A 23,306-nucleotide genomic window follows, 5' to 3' on the forward strand; every position below is an offset into this window, starting at 1 on the left:
GTTTATATACACAATGGAATACTATGTGGCAATGAGAAAAAATGAAATATGGCCTTTTGTAGCAACGTGGATGGAACTGGAGAGTGTAATGCTAAGTGAAATAAGCTATACAGAGAAAGACAGATACCATATGGTTTCACTCTTATGTGGATCCTGAGAAACTCAACAGGAACCCATGGGGGAGGGGAAGGGAAAAAAAAAAAAAAAGATGTTAGAGTGGGAGAGAGCCAAAGCATAAGAGACTGTTAAAAACTGAGAACAAACTGAGGGTTGATGGGGGGTGGGAGGGAGGGGAGGGTGGGTGATGGGTATTGAGGAGGGCACCTTTTGGGATGAGCACTGGGTGTTGTATGGAAACCAATTTGTCAATAAATTTCATATATATATAAAAAAAAAACAAAAAAAAAACCAAAACAAAACAAGCAGACCCACCTCATCCTTATCCGTGAGAAGTGACTCAGGTAGGTACCCTTTTCTACACTGTCCCCCTCATGCTTGAAATAGCCTTCCCTGCCCCTCTAAGTGGCCAACTTGTAATGGAACCCTCGCCAGGCAGGTGAACCGGACTGCACCGCTGTCCGCTGTCGCACCGGGAAAGGACTGTGGGAGAACAGGGGAGGCACATCCATTTCTGAGCAGGTTGGTAGCTTGGGAGATCAGAGGGGTGGTTGGGCTAAGTGAAATGAAACGTGGACGAGAGTTACTTAGGCCTTTCTCTCAAGTCAACGGTAAGGAGGTGAGGATTTTGAAAAAAGGGAGCTAGAAATGCTGGGACGTGTGAGACGTGCTTCCAAATAATCTAGGATTAGGAGGAGCAGATGAAAGATCGCTGAAGCTGGGTGATGGGTCCATGAGGTTTGTGGTACTGTTTTCTCTACTTTTGTACATAACTGAACTCTTCCATAGCAAAACATTCAAACCTTACTCCTAAAACCTTCGAGATTATGTTGGGGTTTCAGTCCAGGGAAAGGAAAGATCTCTGGCAAGTACGATGGGGCAGATGAGAGGGTAGGACAGTGGCATGTGGAACAGGGCAGGAAGGAAGCACCCGGGGTAGTGTGAATGGCAGGCGGGGGGCACACCAGCATCACTGAGAGGACCTGAGTGGTCCCTGGGCAGGCCATGGACACAAATGAGGTACCTGACTGGCTCAAGCTCTAACCACCTGAGGAGAATCAGGAGACATGCTCCGCAAAAACAGGGCAAGAAGCAATGCCGTGGAGCCTCTCCCTGCTTGGATGCGTACAGGAGAAGAGAGGCAGTGTGGGCTCCCAGCCTGCCCCGAAGCTGGCAGCAAATGGGCACTTTAATCCTGAAAAGAGCAGGAATGTGCTGGAGGAGTTCTGCTGAGTCAGCCTCTCAGAATGGAGCTGGGCTATTAAAAAGATCCTAAGCCAAACACAAACCATATAATATGTTCATAGAAGGAGGGCGGTAGTTCTGAGGCCTTGATGTCTCTGGCAAGAGAACTAGTGTTTTTATAGAGCTCTTGGGGAAAGGAAAAATTCAATACTGAGGGAACTTGTTTAAAAGAATCATATTGTACATGGATGGCTCCCCAGCTCCTGGGAAGCTATAATGACTCCATGTTTTGTCCTAATGTTTCTTCAAATCAGCAGATATTTAATAAAAAAAATTTCTTTTAACGTTTATTCATTTTGGAGAGACAGAGCGTGAGTGGGGGAGGGGGAGGAAGAGAGAGAGAGAAGGAGAGGGAGGGAGGGAGACACAGAATCCAAAGCAGGCTCCAGGCTCTGAGCTGCCAGCACAGAGCCCGATGCGGGGCTTGAACTCACGGACCGTGAGATCATGACCTGAGCCGAAGTCGGATGCTTAACTGACTGAGCCACCCAGGTGCCCCCAAATCAGCAGATATTTATATTTTAAAAGCTTTATGTATGTGTAAGCATATAAAAAAGCAGGAAGGAACTTCTGTCTTCATTTTACACATAAGAAAACCAAGGCCCAGCAACATTAAGTCTTATGCAAGGTTTCACAACAAAGTGCCAGACAGAAAAAAGTCTCTAATTTTTTACTGGGGAAAATTAGAAACAAACCATGGAGAAACAGTAGAAGGTTCTAATATGAACAGACTTTATATTCTAATGCTTTGGTTATGTGTCATGTTTTCCTCCATTATCTTTTTATCTTATTCAAAAGGTTTCTTTTCCCACGTGATTTTAGAGATTTGACCCATCTGAACAAAAAGCATCTTAGGAGATCTTAAATGAGCTCATGGGGTGAGGCCAAAATTGACAGATGCTGTTAATGTCTGCACCTCACCTTCTTTTCCCCAGCTGACAGCACCACGTGGAGCCCAAGGCCCTGCGTAAACACAGCAACCCAGGAAGAGGGCTCAATGCCCTCCACCGGCCACCAAGCTCTTGCACTGTAATGACTACTGTTGTCCAGGTTGGCAACATTTTACATTTCAGCATCTCACAAAGTTGATAAATAATTATCTACACATCACAGTTCTCCATTAACAGAAGACAACCATAAAAGGAGGTGGTGACGTGCCCTGTCATTGATTACAAAGCAGCTCTGAAGCAAGACAAAGCGTGGGACGCTGGACTTCAAGTTCTCACTGGTGAGCTAAACCCTCTTACTGGCCATGTCAGTACACATCCACATTTGGAATATATGTGAAAAGATCAGGTTTGGTTTAATAGTCAGTTATGACTCCACTGGTCAAGTTAAAAGTATGAGCAAAAGTCAAGTAGATTTGGGATTTTATTATTTTTTTTTTCAACGTTTTTATTTATTTTTGGGACAGAGAGAGACAGAGCATGAACGGGGGAGGGGCAGAGAGAGAGGGAAACACAGAATCGGAAGCAGGCTCCAGGCTCTGAGCCATCAGCCCAGAGCCTGACGCGGGGCTCGAACTCGCGGAGCGCGAGATCGTGACCTGGCTGAAGTCGGACGCTTAACCGACTGCGCCACCCAGGCGCCCCTAGATTTGGGATTTTAAATTTAAGTCAGCTTAATGACATAAGAAAACTATTTATTTATTTATTTATTTATTTATTTATTTATTTATTTGAGAGAGAGAGAGAGAGAGAGAGAGAGAGAGAGAGAGAGAGAGAGAGAGAATCCACTCTGCACTGATTGAGTGGCTTGATCTCATGAACTGCAAGATCATGACCTGAGCTGGTATCAAGAGTCAGTCGCTTAACTGACTGAGCCATCCAGGCGCCCCATGTCAGAAAACAATTTAAACTACTGGAGAACAATGAAAGTTGACACTGGCTTTACTATTAAAAAAAATCTGCAAAATGTAATTAGCAGTGATTCTGTCCAGTCACTGCCTTAGATGGTTGATGCTTGCCCATCCCAGACAACTTAGGGTTTAAGTTGTAACCGGAATGGCCCAAGACACTGACATTAGGACCCACTGTATGCAGGTTGCTTTGCCTGGCACTTTGTATACATTATCTCATTTACTATTCACACATGAGCTCATCTGGTGATGAAGAAAGTCAAAAGCTCAACGAGGTTAGGTAACTTGCCCAAAGTCACACAGCTGGTAAATAACACAGTGGAGACAACCCAAGTCTGTCTAAAGCCCAATCACTACGACACCAGGCTGTTTCCAAGATGATTGTTTAAAAAAATAAAAAAAGTAACAAAAGCAATTCCTGGGCCTTAATGCAAGCCAAGCCCCGTTTCTCAGGGAGAAGCTAATGAAATATACAGTGATCAAGCAAAGTTCTCTGTCAAAAAAGGAAACAAAAATTAGCCTGCACTGGAAGAACAAACATCATGAAAAGCCATCAGTAGAAATAAGATTCTGACTTTTCCAGGTAAACTTTGCATTTGACATTTAAAATTTACCCCTTCAGGGGCGCCTGACTGCTTCAGTTGGAGGAGCATGTGACTCCTGATCTGATGGTTGTGAGTTCGAGCCCCGTGTTTGGTGTAGAGGTTACTTAAAAATAAAATCTTAAAAGAAAGAATTTACCCCTCCCTACTTAAAGTTTTCCTCTTGTGCTTTTAGTGTAGGTGGGGTTGCATAATACTGCTACTATATAAACAAGAAGAAAAACAGTTTGCAAAAGAAGCTGTAACTAAGATACAGGATTGACAGAAGCAGCACCCAAGGAAATGATCACACTTAGCTACAGAAGAGGCTACAGGGGCAGGGGCACAACCACGGTTTCTGCCACCCGAGGAAGGAGTGTGTGACTGATGCTAATGCTTCACAGGAAGGCTGGGGAGAATAACTGCTTCCTAGAGAAGGCCCACTGTAGCAGAGAATTCTGACCAATCCACCAGTTGGAGAGCAAAGCTCCATAAGTAGCTTACTTTGGAACTTGTTTTTCTCTATTGCTGTATGAAGCTTGGAAAGAGGCCTCCTGAGAAACTAATTTTCCTCAAGTTCAAATTCCCACCTATTCATTTTGATCATGGAACTAGAGAGATACAGAACATAGACTGAGGCATGCGGATTCTGGGGACATTTCAGGCAATCGGAGTGTAGCATTACGGTGTAGGCTGCTGGGCCACTGGCCCCAAGCACCGGCCTTTGCCCAGGTACACACACATACTCTAAAGCTTGTCTGGGCTACTTTTACTCCTACAACAAGCACCTGCGACACTTACAGGTACCTTGTGTGTGCATAACACTGGACCAGCATTGTGTGGGGAATAAAAAGGGAGAAGGAACATTTTTTGAGCACCTACTATGTACCGGGCATCATGTGATTGACATTTTCACATGAACTTCCTGCTTACAATAATACAGTAGGGGAGGTATTATTACTCCTCCTTTATAGATAAGACAGGCTTGAGGACAGGGATTTGCCTAATGAAGCTTGAGGACAGGGATTTGCCTAATGAAACATAACTGAGAAGTTAACAGAGCTGAGATCTAGAAATTGGTTTGTCTGACTCTGAAATCCATGTTCTTTCCATTTTACCATGTTGCTTTCCAAAAAAGTATTACCACCCTAAACGAACTTGAAATTAGTGGAAGGAATTGGAGCGAGCAAAATCTCTGTATGAGGCTGCACAAATGCAGGTGATGTGGCAGAGGTGATGGCGGTACAGAGGAAGAGGACACATGCGCCTTGACTCCGACGGGAAAACCAACAAGACCCAGAACAGAAAGTGGAGTAACAAAGGCTTTCGGAAGATAAATATATATTTTTCCTACTCACTGCTAGGCCAATGGGAAGGTGAATTTGTACAACCTTTTCTTAAATACAATTTGAAAGTATCTACCCAAAGTCTTAGCATTTTACATAGCTTTTGATCTCTGCAATTCCCTTTAAGGCAACCAATCTGAGGCTAATAATTACAAATGTTTAGAAGACACACACATGTGCACACACACACGCATTTATGAGGTTGTCCGTTGCCAGACTGTTTTTAAACGTGAATAATTGGAAAGAATGATCAAAATTGAGTTGATGACCTACACTTTAAGGGCAGGACTCCACTGGAATACTTAAAGTGAGGAAATGTGGAGTCTGCCAGTCCTGTGCAAGCCGCTAAGTGTGTGACCTGGGTAAGTTACCTAACCTACCCAACCTCTCCGAACCTCGGTTTTCTTGGCTATACAGATTGGGGTGATAATATCTGTAATCCATACAGTTGTTGAAAGATAACACGTTAAGTGCTCTTAACATAGTGCCTGTCAGGTATTAATTCCGTGATAAATGTTAACTGTTGCTACGGTTTTAACAATAAATACTCTGTCCTATGGAATACTATGCAATCACTAAAAATACAGTAGCTCTGGATTAAACAACACAGAAAACTATTAAAACCTGCTAAATGAGAAAAAAAGTTATGAAGCTGTATATAAAGTATAAACTTCTACTTAAACACTATATGCATAAAGAGAAAGACTGACATAAATCTATTGGGTGGAATATGAGTGACTTAAATTTGCTTCTTTTTAAAAATCTGTATTTTTTATCCAATTGTTTATAATAAAGGTGATTTGCTTTGGTCATAATGAAAAAAGAAATCTTTCTTTTTTTTAATTTTTTTTAACATTTATTTATTTTTGAGACAGGGAGAGACAGAGCATGAACAGGGGAGGGTCAGAGAGAGAGGGAGACACAGAATCTGAAACAGGCTCCAGGCTCTGAGCTGTCAGCACAGAGCCTGACGCGGGGCTCGAACTCACGGACCGCGAGATCATGACCTGAGCCGAAGTCGGATGCTTAACCAACTGAACCACCCAGGCGCCCCAAGAAATCTTTCATAAAAAAAGAAAGATGTGCTTTGATTGTTAAGTGGAAGGTGAACTTCAGGATTTCTTAATGATGGAGTTCTGCGGGCCTCCTGTAATAGATCTACATTTTAATGACAGAGGAAAATGAGAACAGATTTGAGGACTGTTCTAGCTATTTCAAAATGTCTTTGGGGGATAGTAATGTAGCCTCCTAGATTAGCACACGTTCAGTCTTGAAACCTAATAGAAATTACATGCCAGACTGTAAGGAAATTTAATTAGTTTCTTCTTTCTGTTTTTTTCTAAAACTACTATTAATGGGCAAAAGCTAAGTGTGCTTGGTTTTGGACCGAGAGTTAGATTCTTTCAACCAAGTGATGTGAGTAGCCCCAGGAAAAAGGACACCTTGAGGAGGGTACCATGGGACCAATGGTCTCTTTTTAAGGAAGCCATAGAATTTTTAAAGATCCTACTTGTAAAGCCTAATTACAATGGCTAATTGCTAAAGATTTATAGAATTTACACTCAAACAATGTATTTCTCCTAAAGCACTTCAAACAATTACCTTTTCAAAAACTGGGGAGACTTGGTTTTATTTCTGGCTTCACCGTTACAAGGCTACATGGCTTTGGGCATATTATGAAAAGGAAAACACACACACCAGAAAGACAATTCCTTCCTTTTCAGTGAGAAATATGCAAACCAGACTGGAACACCTGGGTTGGCTGCTCAGCCCATTTTCGTCCCCAGGAGGAAAGTCACAGTGTCAGATCGAGAAAAGCTGAAGACAGATATCCAACAGGGTGCCTGTGAATGCCTGAAGACTCGCGGTCAGGTAGGCATGACAATTTTCCTGAACCCAGCAGTCCCGGGCACACACTGACTTAGGGCCCTTCTACTTTCAGGCAAGTTACTGAAGCTAATTTCGCTTCAGTTTCCACGTTTGCTCATTCTGTATGTATGGTGTAGTATAATCCAGCTGAGAGACAGACCTGAATTTGAATCCTGGCTCTCCTACATGCTAGCTAAGAGATCTGGGACAAGGGACTTAACTTCTTTGAGTTTCAGTTCCCTTATCTGTGAAAGAGAGGTACCTTATACATTTATTGTCAGAATTAAATGAGATACTGCATTTGGGTGCTGATTCCTGGTAAAGTGCTCCATGTAAATAACCACTTACTATTATCTCATAGAGCTCATCTAAGAAAATAATGCAACAAAGGAGGGAAAAATGGTCTGAAATTTTGATATAACTTATCCACATTACTGTAATCTCAAAATTATCGTTTCAGAGAGACCACTAAACTCTTACCATATTTTACTTCCTTCACACAGGCCCGGCCTGTTTTAGGCTGTTCTGTGTATTTTCTACCAAACTTTGCCACTCTGTGTTTTCTTCTCCTTTTCTAGCAGCAGGGCTCTTGCCCACGCTTAGGGAGCGAACAGCTAGATGTGGGCATTTCCTATTTCTGACCTCCCTTCAACCAGCTCCAGGATGCTACTTGTTGGAAGTTAGGAGCCCTGCTATTGAGTACTATCAAGGAGCATCATACCTTCAACAGCACTTGTATGCGCCGAAAGGTTTCAGGGTCCCTGATCCTGCCATTTCCTAAAGAGACACTCTATGTCTACCAGCTCTGTCCAGCTAAGTCCGTTCAGTAGGGTTATCTGTGACTCACTTTGTCACCATTCTTTGGTCAAATGGGTGTCTACAAACTTTAGTTCTTTCTTCTTCTTTGCCCTCTTTACCGTCAAAGGCATTTAGGGAATACTACTGTTAAGCTATGCCATGGAGATCCAAAAGTGAGCAAGACACAGCTCTCAAGTTGTTCAAAGCTTAATAGGGGAGACAGATATAAAAAGAATTGTATAACAGAGTAGAGAGATGGTCTAGGTACTGTGGTGCTTCACAGAGAAGGACACTGCGGGGAAGACAAAAATGGTGACACTGCAAGAGATCAAAATAGTCAAAACAATTTCGAAAAAGAATAAACTTGGAAGATTCATACTTCGCAATTTTAAAGGTTGCTACAAAGCTGCAATAATTGGGGCACATGGGTGGCTTAGTTGGTTAAGCGTCCGACTTCGGCTCAGGTCATGATCTCACAGTTCATAAGTTCAAGCCCCCATCGGACTCTGTGCTGACAATGCGGAGCCTGCTTGGGATTTTCTCTCTCTCTCTCTCTCTCAAAAATAAGTAAACATTAAAAAAACCCTAAAAAAACAGAAACAAGAACAAAGCTGCAATAATCAAAACAGTGTGGTACTGGCATACAGACAGACATAATGGATCTATGGAATATAATTGAAAGTCCAGAAATAAACCTGTACATCTGTGGTTAACTGATTCTTAACAAGAGTGTCAAGACCATCCAATGGGTAAAGAAAAGTCTTTTCAACAAATGGTACCGGGACGGCTATATATCTACATGCAAAGGAACAAAAGCTGAATCCTTACCTTACACCATATACAAAAATTAACTCAAAATGGATTGAGGGCCCAAATGGAAAGAGCTGAAGCTACAAAAAACTTGGAAGAAAATACAGGTGTAAATCTCTGTAATTCTGGATTAGGCAATGGTGTCTTGGATAGAACACCAAAAGCACAAGTACCAAAGGAAAAAATATAAAAACTGGACTTCAACAAAATTAAAAATTTTAGTGTTTCAAAGTACATAATCAAGAAACTGAGGGGCGCCTGGGTGGCTTAGTTGGTTAAGCGTCTGACCTCAGTTCAGGTCATGGTCTCGCAGTCTGTGAGTTCGAGGCCTGTGTCAGGCTCTGTGCTGACAGCTTGGAGCCTGGAGCCTGCCTCGGATTCTGTGTCTCCCTCTCTCTCAGCCCCTCCCCTGCTCACACTCTGTCTCTGTCTTTCTCTCTCAAAAATAAATCAATGTTAAAAATAAATAAATAAATACAATAAAGAAAGTGAAAAGACAACCCACAGAAAAGGAGAAAATATTTGCAAATCATATATCTGATAAGGAGTGTAGTTATCCAGACTATAAAAAGAAGTTTACAAGTCAACAATAAAAAGACAACCCAGTTTAAAAATGGATGAAGGACTTGAACTGACATTTCTTCAAAAGAGATATACAGATGCTCAACATCTTAGTCATCAGAGAAATGCAGATACAAACTGAAACCACAAGGAGATAGAATGGCTATGTTAAAAATAAAGCATTGGTAAAGATACAGACATTTTAGAACCCCTGACTGTTGCTGGTGGGAATGTAAAATGATGCAGCTACTTGTGGAACACAGTTCGGCAGTTTCTCAAAATGTTAAGCACAGAGCTACCACATGATACAGCAGTTCCACTCCTAGGTATATATTCGAGAACTGAAAACATATCTATACAAAAGCTTGTGCGTGAATATTCATAGTATTATTCATAGAAGTTACAAAGCGGACACAACCCGGGGTGCCTGGGTGGCTCAGTCGGTTGAGCGTCCAACTCTTGATTTTGGCTCAGGTCATGATCTTGTGGTTCGTGAGATTGAGCCCAAGTTGGGCCCGGTGCAAACAGCATGGAGACTGCTTGAGATTCTTTCTCTCTCCCTCTTTCTCTCTGCCCCTCCCCCATTCTTGTGTGCTCTCTCTCTCTCTCAAAATAAATAAATAAAACTTTAAAAAAAAAAGCGCAAACAACCCAAATGTCTATCAACTGATGAATGGATAAAGAAAATGTGGTCTAACTGCACAATGGAATAGTATTCAGCCATAAAAAGGAAGCCTGATACATGCTACCACATAGAGTAACACTGAAAACGTTAGGCTATGTGAAGAAAGCCAGTCACAAATGGCCACATGTTGTATGATTCCGTTTATGTGAAATGTCCAGATCAGGCAAATACAAAGACAGAAGGTAGATTAGTGGCTGCCAGGGAAATAAGAAGTGACTGCTAACGAGTAGGAGGTTTCTTTTTTTGGCGTGATGAAGATATTCTGGAGTTGGTGGCGGTGGTTGCACAGTCTTGGGAACATGCTAAGACCTACTGAATGATACATTTTTAAAATTTATTTTGTGATGTTTACTTATTTTTGAGAGAGAGACAGAGCACAAGTGGGAAAGGGGCAGAGAGAGAGAGAGGGAGACACAGAATCCGAAGCAAGCTCCAGGTTCTGAGCCGTCAGCACAGAGTCCAATGTGGGCTTGAACTCATGAACCGTGAGATCATGACCTGAGCCGAAGTTGGATGCTCAACCGACTGAGCCACCCAGGCGCCCCTGAATTATACATTTTAAAAGGGTGAATTCTGTATGTGAATTATACCTTAATTTTTAAAAAGGGGACAGACATTGGAACTAGACCTTAAAGGGTGCGCTCGTTGGGCAGGCAATAATGGGAAGGGAATTCTAGGCAGAAAGAACAGAATGAGAAATGCATGGAAGCTGCCCCATCCCCAAAAAGTAATGCATCCAGGGGAGCAGGAGTGGCTGAGTGGCTGGGAGGCTGGAGTACAGGTATACGCACAGGGGTGGCAGAATGAACAAGGCAGTGAAGGGACAAATAATGGAAGCTCTAGCTGCTACCCAGGGGGTGCCTTCGACAAGAATGAGGTGTCTTCCCAGCTGAATAACAGAATTAAATTGCTTGGCTCCACCCATTTTGTCAAGCCTTCTTTCACCAACTCAGAATCCTCTAACTCCACTCCACTTTGGCAAGCCCAACACTCGTTTTCTCACTATTTATAAAATCCATTTCTTTACAGCATCAATTCTTTGAACTTTTCTCCCCACCAGGATAGACACCCCTTGAGGGCAGCCAATTTCCTGTTTCCGATCTTGACTACGGAAGCATGAGAACAGAGTGCTCTGTGAAACTCCGAAGATGGGTAACGAGATTGGCAGTTTTGACAAAGTTCAGAGCTTTTCCTAACTTTATAAATCTTTACTCATATTGTCACCCTGTTTGGAATGCCCTCTTCATCGCAAATTCGTTCCAAATTTCACCATCTCTTGTGGTCTGTTTCAAATGCCACTTCCTTAGGAAGGCTTTCTTTGTTTCCCCACCTGATGTGAACAGAGAGATGAACTCTCTCCTCTTTTAAAGAGGGCACATTTTGTACTTCTCTCACATACTGATTTCCTCATACCTTTTTTGCTGTTACCTGGGCATTCCTCTCATCTCATACATCCCTTATCCCTCACATTGTGGAATCTAAGCACCTTGGGATAAGGCCCATGTCTTTCCCGGCCTTGTAACTCCCAGCACCGTGCTAGATAGAGTCTGAATTGAACTGTCCAACTAGCAGCAAAAACGGTGGACTCAGAGACAGAAATAAGCATGATCACAAAATAGAAGTTTGAAAAAAGATCCTGGAAGAAACTACACAAAACAGGATGGCAGGCACAAATAACAAAGAGTGTATGTTGAATCAATTTGTGACCACTCGGCTTGTTTGTATCTGGTCATTTTCATCACATGGATCTCATTTCCCTAGAACCCCAGAAGACTCAGACAAAGACCAATGGCTTCCCAGCTGCTGCGCTCCCTAGTCTGTGGTTTTCCTATGATATAAACAAAAGATTCTGGAGGTATGGTCTCTGTTAATATTTGCTGGTGTGGGTCTGGAGAGAAATGGGTGGTGGTCCGGGGCGGTGGGTGGGGGGGGAAGTTTGAGGGAAATCCACTAATGAACTGACAGTTCATATAAGCAACACCTGGAGTGTTAAACCCCCCCTACAACTGTTATTTTACTGCGGGAAAAAATCCCCTCTTCCTTTGTTAAATGTAAAAATTCTTCCCCCAGCTGCATTCCAATCTAAAGTGTGTGGCAGTTCAGGGGAGATGGCAGCTGGAACAGATCAGATGCAGGGTACGGTGCATGTTCACCAGCAACCAGGGGATAATCAGAGTCCAAAGATGAATCTTCAGAGCCATATTCCTTTAAGAAAATGGGTTAGCCTCAATTTGCCTGCTCATGTTCTGCTCATAAACACTGAGAATACTGGAAATACACACGCACATCTGACTGGTGGAAAGCATCAGCTTTTTGAATAGAAACTTTGTGACATCAGCTATTCAGGACTCCCCACTCAGCTTCCTAAAACCCTGCAGCTTAAGTTTTGGTTTTCGTCCTACTTTCGTTAAATATTTACAATCTACTACAAACCCAAATTCAGACCAAATGTGTGCTTACACAACCTTGTGACACGGCCACTCCTCCCGACAAGAGCACCAACATCTACGGGCGCCAGGCCAGTCAGTCATTCTCATGTTCCGTCCTGACAACCCTGGGAGGCACAGAGCCGCATTTCACATACTTGAATTCATTTGGGCCCAGAGAGGTTAAGTCATTTGCTCAATGGCCCCAGAGAAAAAAATGAGAAGAGTTAGGTCCATCTGACTCCGAGGCCAGTGTTTTTTCCACTGTACTCTACTACTGGCCAGAAGGCTCCAGAGAAGTTCTTTCTTCAGAGTTTAAGAATGCTACAAGAGTTTGATAACTCGAGAACAGGCATTGGCAAACATTTTCTGTAAAGGGCCAGACAGGAAGTATTTTAGGCTTTTTGAGCTGTACAGTCTCATTACTTATTTACTAATTCATTACTTGCTTCTGCCACTATAACACAAAAGCACCCACAGATAATATATACGTGAATGGGCATGGCTGTGTTCCCATAAAACTTTATTTACAAAAACAGGCAATGGGTAAGATTTAGACTATAGGCTATAGTTTGCTGACCCCTGCTCTAGAAATTCTAGAGTGGACGGCATCATGTTATTTGGGTTAAAAATCAACAAAGAACTGCCCATTTACAACTTAACTAATCAACAAACAAGAGACTCTTCTAGATCCTATATGTCCAGGCACTTCAGGAATTTACATCCTTTTAGGAAGAAAAGACACAGACAAGTAAAAGGCAAATGGTAACATGAGGCAGCACGTGCTAAAGGAGGGAACTGAGGGCCCAGGGCTGACTGATGGGCCACCATGACATTAGAAAACCAATGTCCACACCTGACCAAATAATCCTGTGCTGATACCAGAGCTGAGAAAGAGCCAGAAGTTCCTGCCATAAGCACTAACACAACCACCCATTCTGCTGAGACCACATGAACGTTTTCAGCATGTATCAGATGCTAAACAAAGACATCTCCTTTGGACTTACCAAACACACCTGCTCCCTGTCTCATTCTCAGAGAACAAGCAACTGACCTAAAGTACAAGATAAACTGATTTCCTAGAGGACTTCCATCCTCCTCCCTGCTGATACTTGAAGCAGTGAAGAACCTCAAGGAGCTACGGGCAAGGGCTGGCAGGAACCACCGGGGGTCCCTCTTGGAGGGTAGAAGAGGCACTTCCCCAAACCTTACCTTGCTCATGGCAGTGAGGGCAGGGTCGCAGGCAGCATCGAGATCTTGAACCAACAACTGGATGCTGCTAGAGATGACACTGCAAGTCAAACACATCACTGTGGTCATGACTTTAAAAGACTAACTTTCTCAATTACCAACACGGCCCCTGCCAAATCTTTTAGGGACTTGTCTCAAAGTTAGATTCATCATTTCTTCAGAAGAACTCGAGCTTGATTTCAAAAGGGAACGGATGACAAGGAGGAACCTTTCAGCTCTTCATTCTTGCTCCGTGTCCTGGCCTCTATTTGGGTGTGTGCCCGCTGAGTCAGATCACAAAATTCCATGGCTAGTCCCCCTGATCACTCCATCCAGAATCCCTCTTCACTTCTTACTTCAAAAGCACCTATTTGCCCCAAATGTTTAAATCAGAACTTGAAAAAAAAAAAAAAAAGTTGAGAAAAGGAGAGGAAATAACTTAGGAGGAGAATCTTGACTTTTCCTTGGTAAGTGCTTGATGTGCAGGCTGAAGCTTGGCCTGCCCCGGTCTTATTTACTGACCGCAACAAATGAACTGCAGACCGTACTGTCAAAAGGACTACTTTGAGAAGGCTTTCCAGTTTGAACCTCTTGGACAGACACCCTCCACCCCACCCCCACCCCCAGCTAAAGTCAAGATGCTCACATTTCCTGTTGGAAGACACTGCAGATAGGGCTGCCCTTTGTGGATCTGGGGTAGGCGGGGGGGGGGCAGACAGGAGGCCCTGGACTTGACCTTCCTACAAGGGTGGCCAAGGGAGGACTTCTCTTTTTGTTATTGTCAGTAGTGCAACAGTAAAGGCCCCGTATGCTAAAAATGACTGCTCGTGAGGAGGCAGCGTGGGAGGCGCCAACTTCTAATGCTTTTTCTTAGTGGCTGCTAGAGAATCATCCTGATTCAACAGGAGGCCTGGGGGACCTCTGAAGTTCTGTAGTGACCTAAGGCTCACAGCCTGAGACATTCTGCTTTGTGAGGGGTAAAGGGCAGGCCTTAAGCAAATATGTGCAAGGTACATACGTGCTGAATGTATCCATTTCTCCGGTCAGATTGATTCGTTCAGTCAGACTCACATCAACTTTTTCTTTGAGTTTTTCTTCTAGCTATTAACAATAAGAGAGAAAAACATGCTTAACGATTATCCAAAGGAGTGCTATAAATAAGAATACTTAACATGTACCGAGTTTGATGATTCAGTACAATTCCAGGCACTTTTCATGTACTGACTCATTTAATCCTCACAACCCGAGGAGGAAGATTCTATTATTATCTCATTTTACAGAAGAGAAAGTGGAGGTGTGACCTCCCCAAGACAGTACGAGGTAGGGCCACGAGTCAAACTTCCTCTAGAACCTGTGCCCTTTAGCACTGGGCTGCACTCGTTTCTTATGACACACTGACAATTCACTTCATTAATTTTAAAAAGACCCTGGTTTTTAGGCTCCTCCCTGCTCCATGAACTGCAGGCTTGCTCACCAGCACTGGAAGCCTCTGGTGGTAAGTGGCAGTAAAATCAGTGAAAGTATTCACTGAGAGCACTGCTATGGGCCACCCACTATACGAAGGTGCGGGGGGGGGGGGGGGGATACGCAGGTAAACAACAAAAAAAGCACAGGCTGCCCTCATCAGCCTACAGCCAAACACTGGCCATGCTCCCAACCGCCTCAAAGAAGAAGACAACTGACCGGGAATTGTAAACATCTCCAAGCATCCTGGGAACTGACTCATCTAGCACTCCCAAAGCTATTGAGTACACAAACTCTAATAATGAGTGTTTTGTCTTAAACTTAAAAATGCTCTTAGGGGTGTGTACATTAGTGTAACTTTCCGGAAAGCAATTTATTTAAAAAGCAGAGATTTAAATACACACACTCTTTAAAACAGCAATTTCACACCTAGAGATATATTTCAATGAATAACGAGAACGATATACAGAGATACGCGAGTATTCTTTGCAGCGTTCGTTAATTCAACCAAAATTTACAGAAAACCTGCTTTGTGCCAGGCTCTGTAACACAGTGAGTTACTCAGTGAACAAAACAGGTAAGATCCTCTTTTCTTTTCTTTCCTTTTTTTTTTTTTTTTTTAAATGTTTACTTACATTAGAGAGAGACAGAGTGCGAGCAGGGGAAGGACAGAGAGGGAGGGAGACACAGAATCTGAAGCGGGCTCCAGGCTCTGAGCTGTCAGCATAGAGCCTGACACAGGGCTCAAACTCACGAACCGGGAAATCATGACCTGAGCCGCTGGACACGTAACTGACTGAGCCACCCAGGCACCCCAAGATCCTCTTTTCTTAAAGCATACACTCTGGTGGTCTTGCTTATGTTAGTGACAAGCTGGAAACAGTTCACATGTTTATAAGGGGTCAGTGGAGCAAATGACAGCGCAGGCTTACAATGCTTAAACTCTTCAGCGGCCTTTTTCTGTTACGCTGAAAATACAATCTAAACTTTCTAACCGTGATTTGGGTCCTCTCTGGCTCTCCGGCCCACTTCTGGCTTTCCCCTTGCCTGCTTGGCCTCACTTACTCTGATGGCTTAAGGTTCTGGAACGCACCAAGTCTCTCCCCCTCAGGGCCTTTACACTTCACACTTTCCGCTTCCTCTCCCTGAAACAGCCTTGCTCACCCCTCCTAACCAGGCTCCTTGCTTTGCCACCCCCACCTCCCAACCCTTCCTCACTCCTCCCCTGGCAGTCCCCCTCCCAACCCTTGGTGTCAGCTTCAATGCCAGCTCCCCTCAGAGAGGCCTTCCTTGAGCAGCTACTTGAGTAAGCAACTCCCTAACTAGTACTCACCACAAGACTGAAGTTACATCGTGGCTTATTATTATCATCTTGGTTTCTCTGTTAGTTCTAAGTTCCCTGACGGTAAGAAACCATCTACTTTGTTCACTTCTGTTAATTAACACCAAATACCATGCCTGGTACATAGTAAGCGCTTCATAAAGATCTCTTGGATGAGTGAAAGCAACACTCTATGCAGGCGTTAAGTGTAAAAGGGTTACAATTAATGAGCCAATAGTGAGACATTATTGGCATTGTTTTCCAAGTTTTATTTTTGAATTCTTCACTACTTAGATCTTTTTTTTTTTTTTTTAAGTATCTATTTTGAGAGACTGGGGGGGGGGTGGAGAGAGAGAGAGAGGGAATGCATGTGAGGGAGGGAGGGCCAGAGAGAGAGGGAGAGAGAGAATCCCAAGCAGGCTCTGCACTGTCAGCGCAGAGCCTGATGCAGGGCTTGTACTAACAAACCGTGAGATCATGACCTGAACTAAACTCGAGTCAGACACTTAACCAGGCGCCCTGCACCACTTGGATTCCTGTCTCTAAGGTATCTCCTTCCATTTCTTCTTGCCTTCTTCCTGCCATTTTTTTCTAAGGAAACTGGATTGTCTGTTCTGTAGTTTTCCCACGGTTTGGATTTTGTTGATTGTAGCCACAGGGTATTAATTAACATGTTCCTTGTTCCTTGTATTTTCTTTGAATTGTAGTTTCATGTAGAAGCTTAATCAGATTCAGGTTCTTTTTTTCCTTCTTTTCTTTTTTAGAAAACTACTTCATGATGGTGTTGTGTATTTCTATCAGCAGATACACGATGTTCGCTTGTCTCTGTTTTTGTGATGTCAGCAGCCATTGACAGTCAATGCCTAGATCCATTATTTCATTAGGAGGTATAAAAGAATGACATTCTAATTCATTTCTTCTTCACTTATTAGCTAGACTTCTGCTATAAAGAGATACCTCCCATTGTCAATGATTTCATTATCCTGAAGTCTAAGTTAAATAGGTAAGACAGGATAAGAACTTTCTCTGTACCAGTTTTCAATTCACACCAGTGGTTCCTTAGTGTGTTCGAAGGTGGTAAGTAAACTTAAAACAAAACAAAACAAAACAAATCATCGTAACCACATGGATTTAAACACATCTGATGTTTTCAATGCACTGCCGTTAACTTCTCATTGATGCTTCTACAACCCACCTTTGACCAGCAGAGTGTATTCAGGCAGGTTCCTGCATTAGTTTCTTAGGGCTGCTTGAACAAATTACTACAAACCTGGTGGCTCAGAACAGACATTTATTCTCTCAGTTCCAGAGGCCGCAAGTCCAAAGTCAAGGTGTTGGCAGAGCAGGTTCCTTCCGGAGGTTCTGAGGGAGAAACTATCCCATGCCTCTCTTCTATCTTCTAGTTACTGGAAATCCTTGGTGTTCCTTGGCTTGTAGACATATCTCCCCAATCTCTGCCTCTGTCTTCATGTGGCTTTCTTGCCTGTGTCTTTGTTAGAGCTTCCTCTCCTTTCTAAGGATGCCAGTCATTGGATTTAGGGTTCCTAAATGCAAAATAATCTCTTCTTCAGATCCTTACTTAATTACAGCTTCAAAGACCCTATTTCCAAATAGGGTCACATTCACAGGTACTGGTAGTTAGGACTTGCACACATCTTTCTGTACAATAAGCCCATTATGGCTCCTGAATCCTTTTGAAAGGACTCTCACAGTCTCTGATCTTTTTCTTGCTTTTTGTACAACACAATGCTCCAGGCTCATCTTGTACATTTTGTGTCCCAGACCTGGAATTACTCATTTCTGCCGGAATCTCTGGTTTCTTTTAGGGGAAAATAGTATTTAGAGATCACAATATAGGTGCTAAGAATGTACTGACTTTTATAATCAATAAAAATAATTTTTTATAAATAACAAAAAAAATTGGCTACATCTATCATGAGTCATCAAAATGGTCTTTGGTCCACTAGTACTTCTAGAACCTTTAAGAATCTGGGTGTCTGGATGGCTCAAGTTGGTTAAGCAACTGACTCTTGATTTTTGCTTTGGTCATGATCTCTGGTTTGAGGGATCGAGCCCTGTGTTGGGCTCTGCACTGACAGTGTGGAGCCTGCTTGGGATTCGCTGTCTCAGCAATCTCTCTGCCCCTCCCCCGTTTGTGTGTTCTCTCTCTCTCAAAATAAATAAATACACATTAAAAAAAAAAAAAAGAATCTGTTCTAGAAAAATAATGCAAAGCATATTAGATATTCTTTGTAGAATTTACTTACAGAAGCAAAACCTGAAACAGCACAGATAATTATGCAGGATCCTGTTAAATCATTTATGGTATTGTCCCTTAATGAAATATTACAGAACTATAACATTGTTAGTAATGAAGATATCATAGCAACAGGAGAAATGCTAATGCTGTGATGTCAATAAAAACTGCAAAGGGGTAAGAGTGAAGTAAATTAAGATTATAGCATACAAAATTGTGGTGGTAAAGCATCTGACTCTTGATTTTGGCTCAGGTCATGACCTTAGGGTCCGTGTCCCTCTGCGCTGACAGTGTGGAGCCTGCTTGAGATTCTTTATCTCCTTCTCTCTCTCTCTTCCCCTGCCCCTCCCCCGCCCCACATTCTCTCTCTCTCTCAAAATAAACGAACTAATTAAATAAACTGCCTCTCAGAAAGAAAAAAAATGATTGTAGCATACCAAACTATGTTCATGAAAAAGGACTGAAAGAAAATACTCCAAATTGCTAATATGATTATTTGATGGTGATGAGATTAAGAGTTATTTTTTTTTTAATATTTATTTATTGGGGCGCCTGGGTGGCTCAGTTGGTTGAGCTTCTGACTTCGGCTCAGGTCATGCTCTCACAGTTCGTGGGTTTGAGCCCTGCATTGGGCTCTGTGCTGACAGCTCAGAGCCTGGAGGCTGCTTTGGATTCTGTGTCCTCCTGTCTGTCCCTCCCCTGCTCATGCCTTGTCTCTCTCAAGAGTGAATAAAGGCTAAAAAAATTTTTTTAATTAATTAATTTATTTTGAGAGACAGAAAGAGAGCTCGTGAGCAGAGGAGGGGCAGGGAGAGTGAGAAAGAGAGAATCCTAAGCAGACTCATGCTGTCAGCACAGAGCCCAGTGTGGGGCTTGATCCCATGAACTGTGAAATCATGACCTGAGCCGAAATCAAGAGTCGGATGCTTTAACTGAATGAGCCACCCAGGCGCCCCAAGAGTCATTAATTTTGTATTTTTCCCCCTTTGGTACCATGGTTATTTTACTTTTAAAATACTCTATTTTGGGGGCACCTGGGTGGCTCAGTCAGTTAAGCATCTGACTCGATTTTGGCTCAGGTCATGATCTCACAGTTCGTGGGTTCGAGCCTCGTGTTGGGCTCTGCACTCAAGGCACGCACACGCTCTTTCTCTCTCTCAAAATAAATAAATAATCTTAAAAAAAATTCTATTCACATGTGTGTATGCCTTCCTTTTCTGCACACATGCAAAACAGTTAAATGGTGTTTCTTCACCACAGAACTCTGGGACCTCTCTGCCTTGGAGGTCTTCATCAGTATTGCTGTCCTGCCCTAGTTCTTGGGGGCTAAAGGGATTGCCATCTCTGGCTCTGAGGCCAAACCTTTACTCACCTTTATAACCCAATGTGACCACATCCCCGAACGGAGCATGCTATTGCCTCTGGTTGGCTTACCCTCAACTGTGAAGTTTTGGGGGGAACGCTTCTTAATCTGGCTTCCTGTAGTCTTGCTCTGGCTCACAGGCACTCCAAGCTGTACCGTCTGAACCATAATTTATGACTACCTTCCTATGATCCAGACATGTGTAAATAATAAGCCCAAAAGGGGGGGAAGAGCAGAACCTTCTCCAATTATTTTCCTTCTCTTGGCCTTAGGTGAATTCCAGACCAAATGTGAAAAGGAACTTCTAATCCCACGTCTACGGCTGAATGGAAAATTCTTCTGGGTCTTCCTTCTGCTAATGGGGAGCTCCAGGAGAGGCATCACCCTTTCCTGCTTCATAGTTCCTGAACGTCAGCGTCCAAACAATGGCTGTTTGTTTAGGCAGGCTGAGAATGCTGTGTGCATTTCAGGAGACACATGAAAGCCCAAAGGATTTTGCTTAGCCCAGTAACACTTCTGAGCATGGGATCACTGGCTGTGACTCATCACCACCAAAGGCCGGGTCCTAGCACTGTTAAGTTTGTTGCTACTTTTCTCCTACGGGAGACAGTGCTACTGACCTACTTTCAAGAAGGCATGCCCTCTGAGGAACTTAAACCACACTGGGGGAGACCGGTCATACTTTCTTGCCCAGTCTCCTTTTAACAAGGCTCTTCTGTAAGATGGCTGCCTGGGCCGTCTTCTGGCTGGACTGCAAATTTTCCTCTGTGACAAACCTTTACGTGGCTGCCCAAGGTTGTACACGGCTTGTTAGGGCCCACAGTTTCAGCCACTGAGTTAGGAGGCCCAGATGGGTCAGGAAAAGGAGGTGGTGGGCAGCTCACCTGCTGGGTGGTGGCCAGACAGTACTCTGCTGTGCTCAGGATGCTGCAGATGAGGCAGAGCTCCTCTAGAGTGAACTTGGCCACTTCTGAGCCTTCCTTTTCCTTGAGGAGGCTGCTGATGGTCAGCCCTCCACTGCTGCTTGTGGTTCTGAGGAAAAGGAACAGGAACCGGTCAGGCTGGGACTTCTTATTTGCTTCCTGAACTGGTAACTGCACATCTTAAGACAAAGAAAAGGGGGAAGGAAAGGCTGGACATGGCCCAAACAAACCTACGTACACTGAGTCCTTTTCCTACTGACCTTACCTTGACTATCATCTGTTTAAATTCTCTGACCATCAGAAGTAGGAAGAGACGATTCCAACAGCAAGCCAATAATCAGTCACATGAACGAAGATGACTCTCATACTCACAGAGAAGGCAGCTGAGTGACTTCTCTGCTTAGCTTAGAATCTCCTGATCTGGAAAGTTCGAGAGTTCTGTAGCACAAAAGCTGGTTCTCCAATTGCCCCTCTCAGTTAGGAAACTTCTGCACAGGAATGTGTACGCTGTGCTTGTGGAGGGGTACCAAAGTGAATGTTAAAGCATGGCTCCTGCCCAAAGCCCGACTATCACACACCTTCCTACTGATCTAATCATGTGTCCACAAAATATAAAAATACAGTTATAAAACCTTCTGCTATTTCAACTGTGAGATTCTAAATTTTTTAAAAGACAGAACTCAATGACATTTACCGTAAAAATAAAACGTTAAAAAAGGTAACCCTAAAACTGCCAAGTCTTACTGGGAATCAAAGATTTGAAAATATCTTAATTTCCAGCACTTACAAGGGTTGTGAGGACACTGGCCCTCTCTTGCACTATGGGTCCAGAGTACTGAGTTGTAAAAACTTCGGGAGGCATATTTCAGGAGCTTAAAAAAAAGGTTCACACTTTCTGACCCGGTGGTTCCACTGCTGTTCAAGGATGCTTTTCTGAGTGTTACTTAAAATACTAAAGTAGTGAAACCAACCTAAATGATCAATTAGAAGTTCGGAAGTGAGGTGAGGTTCTTCTGTATGCTGGATTATCACGACATCGTGAAGTGTTTCGATGACGATGTGCTAGTGTTGGACGGTGTCTGGTGGCCTCCCAGATCCATTCATTGCTCTTCTCTTCCCTCCTCTATGGCTCAGGAGACTGACCTCTACAGACCTATCACCCAGGCTTGAGAGGTAGAGGGGAGAGAAGGCTGAGTACTAACAAGGCCTCCTGCTCCCTCTGCTTCAGTGTGGTGCTGGCCCCCACCGTGGCCCTCTTCTGTGGGGCAGCCCTTCATCCACAGCCCTGGCTCTCAAGGGAATTTTTTAATTTTTTTATTTAAAAAAATTTTTTTTTAATGTTTATTTATTTCTGAGACAGAGAGAGACAGAACGTGAGTGGGGGAGGGGCAGAGAGAGAGGGAGACACAGAATCCGAAGCAGGCTCCAGGCTCTGAGCTGTCAGCACAGAGCCCGACGCGGGGCTCGAACCCACAGACTGCGAGATCATGACCCGAGCCGAAGCCGGACGCTCAACCTACTGAGCCACCCAGGTGCTCAAGGGAGTTTTAAAGTAGTTAACAATTACCCCCCCGGCATTTGGATGCTTCAGAATCCTCTGCTGGTGCCTTTCACCGTGCCCCCATTTCTGTGAATAGCTGCTTTGGTAACAACACCCTAGCTGAGTACACTGTTTCCTGCTGGGACACGTGGGAAAATGCTCACAGGATGATGTTAGGTGAAAGCTGCAGGGTATAAAACTACAGGCTATAGAGTCCCAGCACTGTTGATCGAGCAAGAGCACAAAATCATGCACGTTACATATATAAGTAAACAACAGAAAAACATATACCAAAAATTTGAATTTGTCTTCTCAGGGTGGTGAGATGATAGCTGACTTTTATTTCTGTCTTTGTGCTTTTCTGTGTTTTCTAAACTATGATAAATTTATATCATTCTGACGATCAGAATAAAAATTATTAAAAATTAAAAAAATGTTACCATGGTCAAAGAAATTCTCGGTGAAATATATCTTTTACTTCTAATCTCTGGCTACAGCATAAGGATTTTATTTTCTTTCCTCCAAATAACATAAAACTCCCATATACAATACATTTTAGTGAAAACAACAGCAACTAATTCCAGAATTATTGAATTTGGCCCTGGGGATGATTTATAAATACTAAGTTCCAAAGCATCACTTTAGATCGCATTATTATAATTGAAATTGCTATGGAACCAAAAATCTTTAAGCTCTAGTCAAACACCATTAATTTCCATTAGTAAGCAATATAACAATATTCTAATGTCCCAGAATGCATACAGTGAAGTCACTATAATTAGGGGCTGTGCTACGCAACCCCCTTCCCCCAAATCCTACCAGATCTTTAAACACTAGACTCTGTCCAGTACAGCAAGACACAGATACCATAAGAGAGACTTTGGAATGTACTCAGCTCGAGGGAAAAGCAGA

The 23,306-nt window shown here is 43.2% G+C and overlaps 1 protein-coding gene and 1 long non-coding RNA gene across 3 annotated transcripts in view; one reads left to right on the top strand and one right to left on the bottom strand.

Annotated features, from left to right (window-relative positions):
* The window catches only part of VPS53 (VPS53 subunit of GARP complex), a 138,575-nt gene that overhangs the window by 22,605 nt on the left and 92,664 nt on the right, over window positions 1–23,306 (bottom strand). The window contains exons 15-17 of the mRNA XM_030296881.1: window positions 20,816–20,963; window positions 14,545–14,627; window positions 13,509–13,587 (exon numbers count right to left, since the gene is read on the bottom strand). Coding sequence (XP_030152741.1) covers window positions 13,509–13,587; window positions 14,545–14,627; window positions 20,816–20,963 — 310 coding nt within the window. The remainder of the gene's footprint in view (window positions 1–13,508; window positions 13,588–14,544; window positions 14,628–20,815; window positions 20,964–23,306) is intronic.
* On the top strand, window positions 416–21,448 carry LOC115501724. 2 transcript variants are annotated; one of them, XR_003964888.1, is made up of 7 exons: window positions 416–461; window positions 553–639; window positions 2,298–2,590; window positions 6,872–7,019; window positions 11,632–11,725; window positions 13,335–15,567; window positions 20,204–21,448. It is a non-coding gene; the product is annotated as an uncharacterized LOC115501724 (long non-coding RNA). The 2 variants fall into 2 exon arrangements; XR_004342906.1 differs by lacking the exons at window positions 553–639; window positions 13,335–15,567.

The sequence above is a fragment of the Lynx canadensis genome, chromosome E1 (genome assembly GCF_007474595.2).
Source record: "Lynx canadensis isolate LIC74 chromosome E1, mLynCan4.pri.v2, whole genome shotgun sequence".
Classification (NCBI taxonomy): domain Eukaryota; kingdom Metazoa; phylum Chordata; class Mammalia; order Carnivora; family Felidae; genus Lynx; species Lynx canadensis.